General features: G+C 34.6%; 1 protein-coding gene across 1 annotated transcript; it reads left to right on the top strand.

Annotated features, from left to right (window-relative positions):
- The first annotated feature begins 2567 nt into the window (after positions 1–2567).
- Ephrin (ephrin) lies at positions 2568–15261 on the top strand. Its single transcript, XM_074138625.1, has 6 exons — positions 2568–3462; positions 7277–7418; positions 9583–9751; positions 11781–11891; positions 12179–12343; positions 15029–15261. The coding sequence occupies exons 1-6, from the start codon at positions 3272–3274 to the stop codon at positions 15163–15165; spliced, it is 915 nt and encodes a 304-aa protein (XP_073994726.1). The 5' UTR covers positions 2568–3271; the 3' UTR covers positions 15166–15261.

Genomic DNA, 15261 nt, shown 5'->3' with positions numbered 1-15261 from the left:
AGCAGGAAAGTGTTGTCAGTTTTATTTTTGTTCTTATACTTAACATAAGTCTGCAGACGGACGTAATGTCATCCATTGTGTTGTTTTTCATAGTTTTCTGTTCATTATGTTTTGTATTATTTTGTATAATTATTTAATAAACACATTATTATTATTATTATTATTATTATTACTTAACGTAAGTTGATAGTTCTTGGATAGCAATCAGAAGTGCTTGCAATGAGTTGAGAATATAGATTTCGGTATTTTCATAAATTTATGCTTGTGCTGGCAATACTTTATGGTTGTTTCTGAAAGTCGTGTTCTTTTAACGCCCTCCGTTTGGAATATTCAGTGCCTGATTGTTAGTATTTACTTTCTCTTACTCTTTGTAAGAGAAAACAATAGCAATCTAGCATAATTTAGATTTTAAGTTTTCACTGGTAGTGTCCGTTTTGTGGTCTTTAGAGTTTAAAAAAGTATATTTTACGAAGTAGTGTCTCTCGTTCTTTCCTAATCTCTTACTATTTTATATTGTAGTTTATTAATTAAATATAGAAATAAGAACTAAGAGTGACATTAAATGGTACCATTAGAACAGCGTTTCCTGTTAAAGGTTGAACTAATAACAGTGAAGGAGGGTCCATAGGCTCCATTGGTCTCTTAAGACGTAGGAGATGAAAACAAGGAAAGATTTATTGCTCCAGTAAATGATACACTCTTTAGTTATTGCCAAGTCTCCGCTCTGCTTTTATAAGCCCTCATCTTAAGAGCCGCTTTCGAATAGTTTGTGTAGCTAACTGGCAATTCTGAGTCTTTGGAAGCTAACATAGCCATTTTATCTGCTCTTTAATTCCGACCATTCCGATTTGTGCTATTATCGCACGAGGACAGAATAATACAACGTCACTGAAGAGAGAATAATCTTTGCCTAATCAATTCAATCAGCAGATAATAGGTCTTAACATCCTTTCTTTCTCTCCATTAAGAATTTGCCTCTAACAACTCAAAGCCTTCAATGTTGCTAAAGAGATTGCAAAGGTAATTAAGGAAGAAAAGCCCCATATAAATGACATCTAGCTTTTTGCTTGCAAGTACCCAATTGTTGCCCTTGAACGAATGTTGACGAACTTCCATCTCTTCTCTTGGATTGACAGTATATGCAGGTCACAATAGAGCTTTCTTCTAAGATCCTCCAAGAAACGGAAGTCTCAAAAGTTCATCATACTCAGGATCTAAAATCTTGAACCGCAACAGGAACCCTGCAGACAAATCCCCTTCCCCTTACTTCTTTCATGACAAACTTGAGGCTTAAGATGCAATTCTATAAGAAAAATAACTTTTTGAAAGTTGGTAGAGATTTCTTGGGCTTCTATTAAATGAGTTAAAAAAGTCAAACTTTTGGACCTGGGTATGTAAAAATGAAATATAGAATCTCAAGTACAGAGCAAGGAAATCTTTAAGGCTCACCCTGCAAAAGTAAAATAAATTAGTAGGTTCCGAGCTCTCTTGAGGGAATATGGTAATGTAGAGGGACAGGTGTTGGTCTAGTGGTCAAGAGCGTGGCTTTATAAGTGGGAGACTCCCAGTTCGAATCCCTCGTATGACTACACTTTTTGTCAGAAAAAATTGTTTAAAGTGAAGAATGGCTTCCGCCCCAGTCCACGACACCTAATTGGTAGTTGAACGTTAAGTCCGCCTGAAAATAGGTTAGGTAGAATTATTATAAATTTCATTATTGAAATGAAAATTAATATTTGGAAGAGAAGGCTATTTCCACTTGAGTGTTTGCTGATGACCTAGGATGCAATGGATTGGCGTTTACGAATATGGCTGTCAAGTTTTTAGCCAATGCAAAAACAATAAGAAAAGATAAACAGACATCAAAAACATTCGCAAAACAAAGGGGTACTTGCCGCATTTTATTTTGCCCCGGCCCCTGCAAATGCTTAGGGCCAGCCGTGAGGGGTAATGACACCAAGTGGCGAACAGTATTTAACATCGCTGATCACATAACCAGAACTGTGTGAAGTTTGGGTTTCATTTTCATTAAATTTGGATTATCTAACGACATTTTCGTTGCATATAATATTTATATATTATACTAATGAGAGAACAAAAATGAAATTTGAATAATAAATATTATCATTGTATATTTGGGGGCTTATCGCTGATCCGCCTACGTTCACTCTCTTATTGTCTTAGCTAGGAGTTCCCCATCCTGATATGTTTTAAAATTTTACTTATATCTATTTCAAGATATTTTTTAAGCTGTTTAATGTAATGGAATTTAAAATACTTTTTTTTAACCATAGTCCAATTAGGATTGTATTTAAATTATGAAATGAAATTTGAAAAGGAAAAAAAAAAAGTTTTCTAAGGCAACACTGTTAAAATCTATAGTTCACTTCCATAGTTGTGTCTTTATAGGCTAGTGTATAGCACAGTTCTAATATTTATTAAAGGAAATAAGAATTACGTAGCCAAATTATAAAGACTAAAACAGTAAATAACTTATCGTATTTTTTAACAATTAACGTTATAACTAGTTATTGTTGTGATTATTAAGTTAAAACAGTTTCAAGTTTACGGGAGTTTGTGTTTTTAGCCTTTTTGTTCCTAAAGGAAGGCAGAAAGAGCTAAAGAAGACTTCACAAGTGCAAGTATTGTGATGACGGATAAAAACATTTTAAAGTAGTGAATATGCGAATTTCATAGTTTTTAGATTTTTTTCCTAAATGGAATTTAAATGATTTTTTTAATTTAATTTTTTTTTTTAATTTTTTGATTTACGGTTCCTTTTGTAGGAATTTTTTTAAGTTGGACGGAACCCTGGTATTTTTTCCCCCAAAATAGGATAATCTTTTAAAGTAATGTCTGTGTTATGATGTGGTGAGTTTACGTGATAATTTTAAGATTTTTAATTTAAAAAGTTCATGGTTTTTTAAAATATATACTTCCAAACAACGGCCAAGAAAAGTCATGCAACTGAAAATTATCACAGGCCTTGGGCCTAACAAACTATCTGTCCATATCTGAAACATACAAGAAAGCGAGAAGCGTTTATTCATAAAAAAGAAAAATTACTCAATATAAATTAAGAATAAAAGAAAACACCAAGATTATTATTTTCAAAATAATTTCACCCCTGCTCCTCCTAAAGAAACATTAAACGGAACAGTGCAATAAACAAAATACCACTTTCCTCCCAAAGGTGAACAATCTCAGAGACTCTAAAAGAAAAAGTGATAATCTTCTTTCTCTAAAAAAAAATTAAGAGAATGTTTTTAAAATGATTTCAAATCTAATGTTTATGCCAGAAATGGTTTTAAATGCCGTCAGGCATACATTACAAATTCCATGTGCTAAGATAACTTCGTGTTTAACACTAATTTTATTAATATGTTTTGAAACTGTATTATTGTCAACCGTTAGTGATTGCACGAAATCATTCTACGTACACTGGAACACCACGAATCCAATGTGAGTATTTAAGAATTGTACGTAAATTATATTTATATATATGTATATCCACCGGAGCAACTTGAATAACTGGCTCAGTCTAATTTAACTACTTTTCAGGATAGCAGTTTTTTAAAAACGCTTTATGAATTTGTTAGATTCTAGAAGGTTACAAACGTAGTTAGTTCGACCGAATTTCTTCACACTTGTTACAGTTTTAAAATATTTGATAAAAAAATATGAATACAAACTACACCATAATACCAGGGTCTTTTTACTGTATTAAGTAGAACTAATAAAATGGGATGATAATTTGCAGAGAAATGAGAAGGCTTTTCACAAAAAAAACTCAATACTGTTTGTTATTTCATTGTTTTGACAGCATAAAATATCTTTTAGTAAGTTGTATTGCTTCCTTCTTTTCTCATTATCTCAGTTATGTATCTTCTTTGAGGCCTCAAGTTTAGTTGCTTCCTATAACTAAACCTTGATCTCCTACTTCTACATTTTCACAATATTAGTAGGGCCCGAGGAGAAGGTCGCAGCTGTTAGCATTTAGGAAACCCATTGGCTAACTATTACTTACGACCCTTTCTCTCTGGAATAGATTTTTCACTCCCTTTACCAGTGTACTATCTAAAGTTCGATTGAATTCGATTTTATTATAATGTGCTCTTTGGCTCGTTTTCGATTTTTTTTTGTTTTTGGCTTTTTTCCAATTTCGTCTCTAGTGTTGAGTGAGGTTAAGGTTTGATTTAGGAGGTGTATTACATCCGAGCGATTAAGTTCGCAGAAGAAGAAACCATAAACTTTCCAATAAACAGAAGCCATAGCTCATAATTAAGAAATGGAAATCAGCAGAACTGGTAGTTAATAAAAAACTAAAGGACTCTAAGAGAATGGTATCTAAGATAATTGAAGGAAAAGGAAGCAATACAACCTTCTATAAGATGTTTTTGTTGTTAAAACGGTAAAATTTTGAACTATGTGAAGACATTTTTGGCTTAGTTATTTTATATACCCAAATTTTTATTTTATATACTTTTTATTTTGCCTTATTTCAATTTTAATAAATAAGAAAAAGTTGGCAGTGTTCAGATACTTTTTAGAAACTTTACATATTTCAAACAGCATTCTCATTAATAGAGGAAAAAATATTTTCAGTATATGTAAATGTAAAATAGGGTTGATAAATTCGTTTTTTATTTTATTTTTTTACACAGGACAATAATTAATTATCTGAAAAGGACACAGAATTAATTAATTGTGTACTCCTTTTATTGTTTACTACTTAAAGAAACGATTGTCTCTCTTTCTACTAAAATCCGTGTTGGTTTTGCTTCAGAAGATTCATCAATAAAATTCTTAAGATTCTTCTCATCGTTGAATGTACTATCGCGGATTTCATGAGGCATTTAAATAGTTGCTCTACGTATCTGGTTACTAACATTGGTTCCTTAATTAGGAACATTTTTGGGATTTAAAGAGCTATATAGTTAGTGTCGCTTCTGGCAATAAGGTTTCGAATGATTTGCATCTTTACTGAAGCAGTTTTACGGTTCTTCCAATTTTTGATAGAAGTGAAAGTTTAATAATGTGTTGTCATCATGGTTAACAAGTTCGACGTCTTCTTTCTGTTATTCTTCGATCACTTCGTCAGTTTCAAAAACGGGACTCGACCATAAAAATAATGGGAGTAATAGCTGAACGGCGATATTCCTCATTAAATTTATATATCGAAAGGGACGATCATCGCTCTGATTACTATCCTACGGGCCCTACTTTCAGATTGACGGTGTAGGATGGTTTCCTCAGATTAATACTCGGAGCACAGCAGAGTGGTTTCAGCCTAAATGACTCGCGATTGCTCGCTTTGCTATTTTTTTTTCTTTCTTTTGTTACTAGATCATTCTTTTTATAATGTTCCCTTAATCCTTAAGGACATTCTTCTATTCCGGTAGGAGCTCTCTTCTTCAAGAACTTTTTCTTCCAATCGTTCGTGTAAATTCCTCTGTTTATACTTTTTCTTTGATTTTTCGCAAACATATTTTTACTTATTTTGGTCAGTGACTTTTTGTTCAGGAAGCATGATTTCTTTTTAAGGAAGGTATTAGAGAGATGAGTTTGAGGCATTGCCTGGCAGTCTTTTACACCAGTCATAGATCTCTTAGAGAACTTGTAACTACAATTGCTTAATTACTTAACGGCTCAACAGTCCATTACTGAACCTAGGCCTCCCCAACAAGTATGCTCCACTCCTCATGATCCTGGGCCTTGAGGCGCCATCTTCTGTTACCTAATTCACGAGGTCCTCCTCGACATCGTTCAGCCATCTCAGCCGTGGACGTCCTCGCCTCCTGGACTACCATATAACGTATTCTTTGGCAGCCTTTCACTGGGCTTCGTCCACATGTCCTAGCCATCTCATTCTTCCTTTCTTTGTATGGGCAACTATGTCCGGCTCATAGAACATTTCTTTTAATTCTGAGTTGCTTCTGGTCCGCCATTCCCCGTTTTCACATCTCGGGCCAAAAATTTTTCTTAAAATTGTCCTTTCCCAGATCCCGAAGATGTTTTCCCTTTGTCGGCACCCAGGTTTCGCTGGCGTAAGTGGTTGTCGGTCTGATCCTAGTCTTATAGACTAATAATTTAACGTTCGTTGATAATTGTTTTAAGCGATTACCTTTTGTAACGCGAATAGACATCTATTGCCTGCCACTATTCTTGAATTGATATTTGCTCATTTTTATCCGTTACTAGTGATCCTGGGTACTTGAAGCTTGCGCAAACTGGGAAATTGTGATGTCTTATTTGTATCTGGGCATTACTTTCAGTCTGGTTTCTGGAGGTTTTCATATATTTTGTTTTTTCCTCGTTGATTTCCAGTCCACATTTCACCTCCAGCTCCTAAAAGGCTTTTCCTAAGGCCGCTTTAGATCTTGCTTTGTTCAAAACATCTTCCGCAGATGCTGTGTTAGCCTGCTGTTAATGGTGCCACCAGGGTTCGTTTTAATTGTTCGTATAGCTTGCTCCAGACAGAGGTTGAAAACCACACTCGAAAGAGGATCTCAGACTTGCCTCTACATTGAAGCTTTCTGACAGTGAGTTATTTATCTTAATTTGGTAGCTCGTGTTATGCCACGTCATACCAATAAGGCGCACAAGTTTTCCTGGAATTCCGAGTGCTCTCAGATATTCTAGCGCCTTTATTTTTCTGAATACTGTCGTACGCTTGTTTTTAATCCACAAATAAATGATGCAGATAGACATTATGTTCTTCTCTAGTATCTGTCTGTATGAGAATATGTGGTCAATAGTAGATCATCCCTGTCTGAATCCACACTGGTATTCACCCAGTATTTCTTCCGCCCATGCTGTTAAATGTCTGTTGATGGATATATATAATACCTTATAAATTACCGAAAGCAGCGCTATTCCTCTATAGTTCTCCTTTCTTGTGAACTGGACTCAAGATTGCCATGCTTGATTCGTCCGGCATCCTTTCATTCTGCCAGATCTTCCAAATAAGCTCGTAGACATGTTCTATTACTACCTCACCACTGTACTTAAGAAGATCTGCCTGGATTCCATCAAGGCCCGGGACTTTCTTATTTTTTAGAGACTTTTTAATTTCTAGTATGTTTTTTTTTCTGGTGGTTCCTTCTCATAATCATGAGTGCAATATTCATCTTCTTTGAGAGTGGTTTCCACCGTTTCAGATTCACCGCTTGGGTTAAACACATGACTACAATATTTATTATATTTATGCGCTGTATTCATTTTTAAATTAATTTTTTTAGTGTTTTTCTCTGACACGATTTTGTATTACCCACAGATTTAGGATAGACAACACAGATCACATAATTGATGTAAACAAGGGCAACATCCCCTTCGAGTATGACCAAGTGAACATCATCTGCCCCACGTACACGCCTGGCACGCACGAGGAGGATGCAGAGAAATATATTATTTACAATGTGAGTAACTTTATGCATTTAAAATTGGTCACACTTTTAAAACTCATTATGATGTTATAGCACGATTCGACAGAGCTAAAGTTTGCCTGTGGGTTCACTAAACTAAATAGTTGCGCTTATCAACTATAACTTGTACACATTGATGGTGTGAGTGATAAAAAGTGACGGTTACAAGTGTTGTAATCTGTAGAAGTTCAATTCCCGGGCAACAATGGAATAATCTGCAATGTACATTTGAAAGAGGACATTAGAGACAGTGGGGAGTGAATGTTTGGTAAAAAAAAGTAAAGTAATGCCTTTTATTTCCAGCTTTACGTCCAACTACCGATCAGATGTTGTGAAGGGAGTGGATGTTTGGTGCGGCCTTTAAATGATAGTTTAATTTTTTTTTTTATCGCAATTTAAAAATGGCTGGTACGTCACACTTTTAGAAAATACGTACATTGCTTCTGTAAAATTTACCGCATAGCACTAGACAGGAAAAGTATTTCAAGAGGATAGGTGTATTTCTCATAATAGACCATAACAATATTTGATTGAAATTCATGGCGTAAGGTAAAAAGGACATATAAACCAGTAAAATTAAAAGGGCATATAGGCCTTTAAGTTGCCAGTAATGTCTCTTTGATTTCTAAATATTGAACGACTTGCGGGAATTAAATGCATAAAATCGTTGAGTAGAAGCAGAATTTCAAAGCTTGTTGGGAAGCATACTTTTAGAAATACAATTTACCCTTCTACTACGAGTTGATTTACAATTTACTTACGAGATGCAAGAGAAAGAATCTAATTTGGAAAATTTATTGTAATTATTAATAAATTGAAAATTACAATTAAGGTAACGCTTATAATTATTTTGTTCCACTTGAAATTTTAATTTTGATGTCCAGGAAAAAATCAAGTTTGCCCAAGACTCCCCTAAATTCATATTTCATATTTAAAAAAATGATATCTCCATTCGTTCAAAAGTCAAATATAGGGGTGAATTATCTGAATCATTTTTGCTAGAAGTTCAAGCGGTTCCGAGAAGTGACGCTAAAGGATATCCTTTAAAGTGTCATGACTCTTGTATAATTTTGACTTTGAAGACAGTTAAATGTGTTCCTACGATTTACGCTTATGCTACAAAAAGAGCTTAGGTACCTAAACCTTAGCTAAATACTGGACGAACTGCTCGAGCAGTTACGATTACGCCGAGCAATTAAGTAATGCTGCTTTTCGTCGAATGGTCTTGCAACTACAAGTCACTTATAGCTCAGACGCATTCAACAGCACGCGCCCGCACCTTCATCGAACTCCAACAATCTAGTGAATGGTTTTGGAAATAAACGAATAACATGGGCCGATAACCAGTTGTTCATGAATGAAACTCTGCACTGGTGAAGAAGAAAACAAATTAAATTTCTTTAGCATTTCTAAATTTTATTTTGACTAATAGCTAATAAATTAACTAAAAACAAATTGGATTTGTATTGGTAAAAAATAATATATTTTCTCAAATATTCGACGTTTCGAACCCTTATTCAGGAATTTGGTTTATCTAAGTTGACTTCAGAAACGTCAACCTTTTAAGAAAATTTATTCTTTTATGGCCCCAGCCAAACATTGCAGTTAGTATTTTAACTATAGCTAAGCTCCTATAGCTTTTAGCTATAGCTTTTTCTTTCTTTTTCTTTTTAAAGTAATTTGACATGTACTTGGCATAGACTTCTTAGTGGTCAATATTAGTAACTAAAGAATTAATAAAAATAAGCGAATAAGAGAATAAAGTAAAGATTTTATTTAAATGAAAACTACAAAGTAAAGTAAAGCATTGAGCGGCCTGGATAGTGTATTTTTCTGTCGGCCCTGAGGGGTCAACTTGTCTTAAAGATATTTGCGTTTCACAACCTTCTCGGTACACCTCTGTAAAATAAACGCTCTAAAAAAGCAAACCCCCCACCTCTTTCAAAGAATAAAACCATAGGTGTCTCAAGATTCACACCTGATTTCCACTGAATATGTCAGTCTATTTCCAGCATTAAATAAAGCCAGTTGATCGGAAATGCCAATTGAACTGTTTTCTGCGAAGTGAACATGCTATGTTAATAGAATTTGACTTTATAATTTGTGAAAAGGAAAAGTCGTGCTAGTTTCTCATCAGATTTTGTGTTTCTTGTTCTAGGTGTCAAAAGAAGAGTATGACACGTGCAGAATCACGAACCCAAACCCACGAATAATTGCCATATGCGACAAGCCATATAAGTTGATGTATTTTACAATTACTTTTAGATCATTCACACCACAACCTGGTGGACTAGAATTCCAACCAGGACAAGACTATTACTTTATATGTAAGTTCCATACTTAACATTACTTGAGTATTTGTGTGTATGTGCCTGCGTGCGTAAGTATGCTGCTTGAAACTCGAAATTTCAAATGCATGTAATACTAAGTCGTGGTCGAAATTCCTTTACTGTAAGGATGCACTTAATCAAAGTGGAATATTTGTCAAGCCCAAATAATGCTCGCTTTCTATTGACTACAATCGAGTTAACAACCAATTTAAAACTGTAGTTACACACGCTCAGCATAAAGTTTTTCTTCCGTTTCTATTTCTGCAAAGAAATAATTCGTATTGATGCAACGTAATTCACTTAAGGGTTTTTTAAGAAAGGTAGTAATTAACCAGACATTCGTAATAATAATAATTGGCATCCTAATTGTGTCTTCCAAATCACCTAACCCGGTATACTTCTTCTTTCATGATAGTTTTGGGCACTTCTTCATCCGACATCTAAACTAAGTGGCCCGCCCATTTTTGTGTGTACCAGGCATGTGTACCGTCAGTAATTACTCAGTAAGCAATCGGAATGGATCTTTAAGCAGCGGGCTGACTAACGTGACGAAATTAAGACCAGCAATGGTCAAAAAAAGCTCTTTAGTTTTATTAAAAATATGGTGAGAGAGGAAGAGTTAAGAATGTATTGATGGCAGAAGCATAAAAGATAACTGTTGGTACAACATCAAATTTGTTAAGCAGAGGAATTTAACAGTTCTTTATTTATTTTTTATATGTATTCTCTTAGCTTAGGCTTTCGCTACACATTCAAATAATATCTGTCTTTAGCATATGAATTTAAAAAGTTCGAATAAAATTTCGGTAGTTAATAAAATTTGAATTATTCAAATTGTTTTTAGATAGCTTTAAGGGTATTGACAATAATTAAGTATTTCTTGCTGTTCAGTTTTGCCGCTTGCCGCAAAATTATTCGGTAAAACAGTTGTGTAAAGTTATTGTCAAAAACTACACGAAACGTTATACTTTGAAAATCACCCAACTACGGAAATTTTGTCTTTTTTTTAATGTAAAATTCTCTTTCGAATGACGAAAATACCTTTTGCATGGTGTAATTTTCCACAACGACGAAAATCAAATAGATTTTCAGAAAAACGTCAAAATTGGGAAAAACAGAATTTGAAGACTTTTTTTTCGTGTTCTTTTTTGTTCGTAAACAATGTAGAAAGAATTATTTTTGTCGGGTTGTTGAAACGTTAGGAAAAACATAAACACAAGGCAAAATTAGGTTTTTGTGGTAGTTACCCCACTCCAAGGCCGGTAGCCTACAATTTTCTAGAAATTATTAGATCAGTGGCCAACAATAACTGACAAATTTGCCATTCATTGGAATTATTTAGTTTCTCCATGGCCCTAACTTAGTGAACAGTTAGCTGGGAAACTTAGCAGAGGGCGATAAAATTAATATTTGGTTATATCTCCTGGACCAGATAGGCTCTTATTTAGAACTGTAATAGTGTGCTCTTGGTACATATAAAAACTATTACTGAAGTACTTCTTAGAATTGCTCATGTTTTGTAAATCTTCTCGACAGGCTAATTAGTACACTACTTGGATATAAAAGAATGGGTTTACACTTGAAATATTGTCTTGGAGACTAATATCTATTCTCCATCGTAAGAGTGTAGTAGAGAAGGTTTGGATTCGGAACTAAAGCCGCAGTTGATATCTCACCCGAGTCAATGGGTTTTTACTGACGTATTGCCAAATTGCCTATTAAATTCAAGAATAGTGAGCATAGTCCAGAAACTTGCACGGTAAATGCTCTTGGGTATCCCTCGACCCCCTCGACCTTACAAAACTAGTTTCATTAATATTAATAATATTGTAATTACTACATTTTGTATCGTTATCGTTAACGATTGATCGGAAAGCTGTGATTTTGCTCACGTAAAAAGTTGAGCAGCTTGAGATTTGTTTTTTTATTCAATAAAGTGTCTCTGAGAGTAAGAGAATGTCATGTGGAAATGTATGAAATTTCTAATTTTTCTAAATAATTCTATTTTACTTTTGTTTCTTTATAGCAACGTCCTCAAAAGATGATCTACATCGAAGAATTGGAGGTCGATGTACCACGAACAATATGAAAGTCGTATTTAAAGTATGCTGTCGACCTGAAGACTCGCATCCAAATAGTAAGTCATTTAAGTTCTACTACTATATCTGTACTCGTATGTTGCTGAAGCTTTTTTAACTTCTACTTGGTGGTATCGTGTGTGGAATAACGCCGTGAAAAAAGGTGCACTCTGTGGAGCAAGAAAAACTGATATAGTAAAGTTGGAGTTTTGATGCTCAGGCCTACAGTGCTCCATATTATGTCCGTGTAATACTGGCCGACGATACCGAGTTACAGTTTTAAGATGTACTTTGGTCTCACAGAACTGTTCCAAGTCACACCATCTTATTCTAGTTGTGATTGCAGGTAGTAAGAGCGTTAGCTCGGAGGAAAGCACCGTGGTGCCGGGCACCTTGTCTGGAATCGTCACACGGGCTCCTGGACATTCGCCCGTCCAGACCTTCGCGCCGCCGGCAGTGCACACCACGCCTACACAACCAACCATCATCCGATCTACACCGAAGAAAACGAGTAAGTATGTTAGGATGTACAGGTTGTAAAGTGTGATCTTAATTTTCTCACATGACATGTGAGTATAGTATCAAGTCGAAGCAATGCGAGGTATCACATTGCCCACTAAACGATAATAAAGCTGTTTTTAACAACCTTTTTTTTTTTTGTTTCATAACTTTTTTTATTTCAATTTAATTCGATTCAGTTATGTTCCGGATATCTGCTTTTCTCATAATTCTGTATTAAAAAAAAAAATAGACATTCTTACATTATGAATTTATATTTATTGTTATTATTTTTTTATTTTTTCTTTCTTTATTAGCGTTATGTTTTCTACAAATTAGCCAACTTTTATTGGTCTTTCTTTAAATAGTGGCTGGTCTATCTTTAATACGCACTTTTACGATAATTTTCATTATGGATGCGTGAAAGTTGATTATACTTTGATTGTATTGTCTTTATGTAGTCATATAAGTGTGTGTAAATGCTTGGGTAAGTTAGTACTGTGTGTAAGTTGGTCGAAAGTGGGCAGTTTGTCTGCAATATCACCCTCCACAGCTGATCCCTCCCGTTCGAGTACTTACTTCAAACCAAGATTATGTGATTTTACAAAAATAATTATTAAAAAAATAACAGAATATTCCACTGTAAACGTCCCTTTAAGTACAAAAATGCCATTTTTTTTTTATATATAAAATGGTGTTCTAATTGGATGAATGAAATATTGGAACAACATGCTTGCAATAAATTGTGTTTTTTTAAAAAAAGCGATTGAAACTAATGAAACGATTCAAACAACTTATGGAACATAAATTCAACCATATGTAGTTTTCGTAATGAACGCCCGTTTGGAAGCAGACCGAGCTTGGGGGCGACGAACGAACAGGCAGACCTTCGATGCCTTCAAGCCAAAAACTATCGCTGTAACTAAGAAAATTATTGAATATAATTCTCGATAATTATTGAAGATAATTATTGATAATAATTCGATTGATAATAATCGAATTATTGAAGATCGTTGTCTTACATTACTGTTGATTTTGCATTGAGCTATTGAACATGACAACGCATTGTGGGAGAGGATTAGGAATCGGAGGTATTCATTTAAGAAATAGCTTCCTTATTTTAAGTTATGGTAGAGAATTTTTCCGACCAGTGTAATTTTCTATTATGAAGGAGCCATGTTGCTCTTGAAGATAAGAATAAAATGTGGTGTGAACACCCCTTCGACTTTCTGCTGCCGTAACATATGCACAGAAATTTCCTTCTAATTTAGAAATTGTACTAAGTGTTAAGTTACTTTAAATACAACTTTCTTCTACCGTAACTTAGGTAAAAGAGAAAATTGTAATATCAATTTAATTTGCATTAAATTGATTGTTCAGAGGTACCAACTAATCAACGTAACAACGAGTAGAGTGTGTTCTGAACGCAAACATCTTGCTTCAGAAAATGAAAACTTCGTCTGTGGTCATAACAGCGGATAAAATGTGGGAAACAGAAGTGCAAAGAAGTTAATGTGAATAGCCGGAAGTAAAAGTGAGGTTCAGTGCTGGAACTTTTTGATCACACCACATAACTTGTAGCCGCAGCAGTGTGAGTTCAATTAATAACTCTGTGGGCGCGCGAAGGTGCTTACACCCAGATGCAAAGACGCGAGAATTTTAGAGATGGTTAGTCTCTATGTCCTTAGTGCGTAAGCCCCACCACCTCGACAAGGTTGGACACCAAGTGGGGTCAAGGCCGGAAGGGCCAGGGCCGTAAAGGGGGTAAAAATAAGAACACCGAGGACCAACCCTAAAGCAGATTTGCAGGTGAAGAAAATACTATTGAAGATGAAAAAAAACTGATGCTGAAGAGATAAATATGTAATTTACAGGAAGGCGGTTGTTGTTCCTTCTTCTTACGACCGAACAAACTCTTAACTACTAATATTCCAGAGAGTGAATGTGCCGTGTAGTTAAATTTTACTACAGTTAAAAACCTCTGTAGTTTATCATTAAAATATAATAGTAGCTGTTAGTCGAAGTACTGCTTTCGGTGTGATTGTTTTTGCACTTAATTTTATTTGTTATTTCTTTTATGACGGCAAAGACTTTTGTGAATTGAGATATATATATTTAGAACAATTATATCTAATGGAGGCATATTTCCGAAAAAAAAAAAAATAGCATTAGGTTTTTCATTAAGTAAGAGATAAAAAAAAAGTTACGACATAATTATCTGCCTATTACGTGAGAGGACACTTCTTATAGTGGACACGTATGTTGTATACGGCGTATGAAACGTGATGGTATTTCTCCGGGTGATAAATATGTACCCGTTGCAGTTCAAGCTGCCCTTAGTTCCTTGTAGTCTGTACAACTCTCTAAACGTTAGCACTTGTTGGCAGTGCACAAAAAAAAAAAGACTCCGGGTGCTTTTGGATTCATTTGTCGTCGCGATCACAATTTGAGGGAAGTGCCATGCTCTGGGACTTAACATTTTTTTAAGGGCTGTCACAGTTGTTAATGATCATCATATAGTATATATAATCCCCAGGGAGAAATACCTTCTTTTTTGTAATCATTCATTTTTGGCTAAGAAATATACATGTATAACGCACATTCTGTAGAGACTGGAGCAGCATTAATTGTACTAACTCCCTTTATTTTGTACATCTTTTTCTTTTTTTTGTTTATTATTAAAAATTTATTTTTGCAGAAGTATATGAAAAGCATCCAAATGAGGTGGTAAAGAATGAGGAACTAACTTATAGTACTGCCCCAACACTGGCAAGCTTTCTCTGGATAATATTCGCAACAAGTTGGCTGTCATCATCACTATTTCACTATTTTTAGGTTACCTGTTTTGTTTATATTTTTGTTTCAAAGAAAAAAGTCGAGCTAAAAGAAATGAAACAAAAATCTTGGATTACGATTTAATTAAAAACTATA

This window comes from Rhodnius prolixus, unplaced genomic scaffold (genome assembly GCF_049639745.1).
Source record: "Rhodnius prolixus isolate KJV_2025 unplaced genomic scaffold, Rpr scaffold_11, whole genome shotgun sequence".
In the NCBI taxonomy this organism is placed as follows: Eukaryota; Metazoa; Arthropoda; class Insecta; order Hemiptera; family Reduviidae; genus Rhodnius; species Rhodnius prolixus.
The sequence above is the reverse complement of the archived record's forward strand: the minus strand, read 5'-3'. Positions and strand labels throughout refer to the sequence as shown.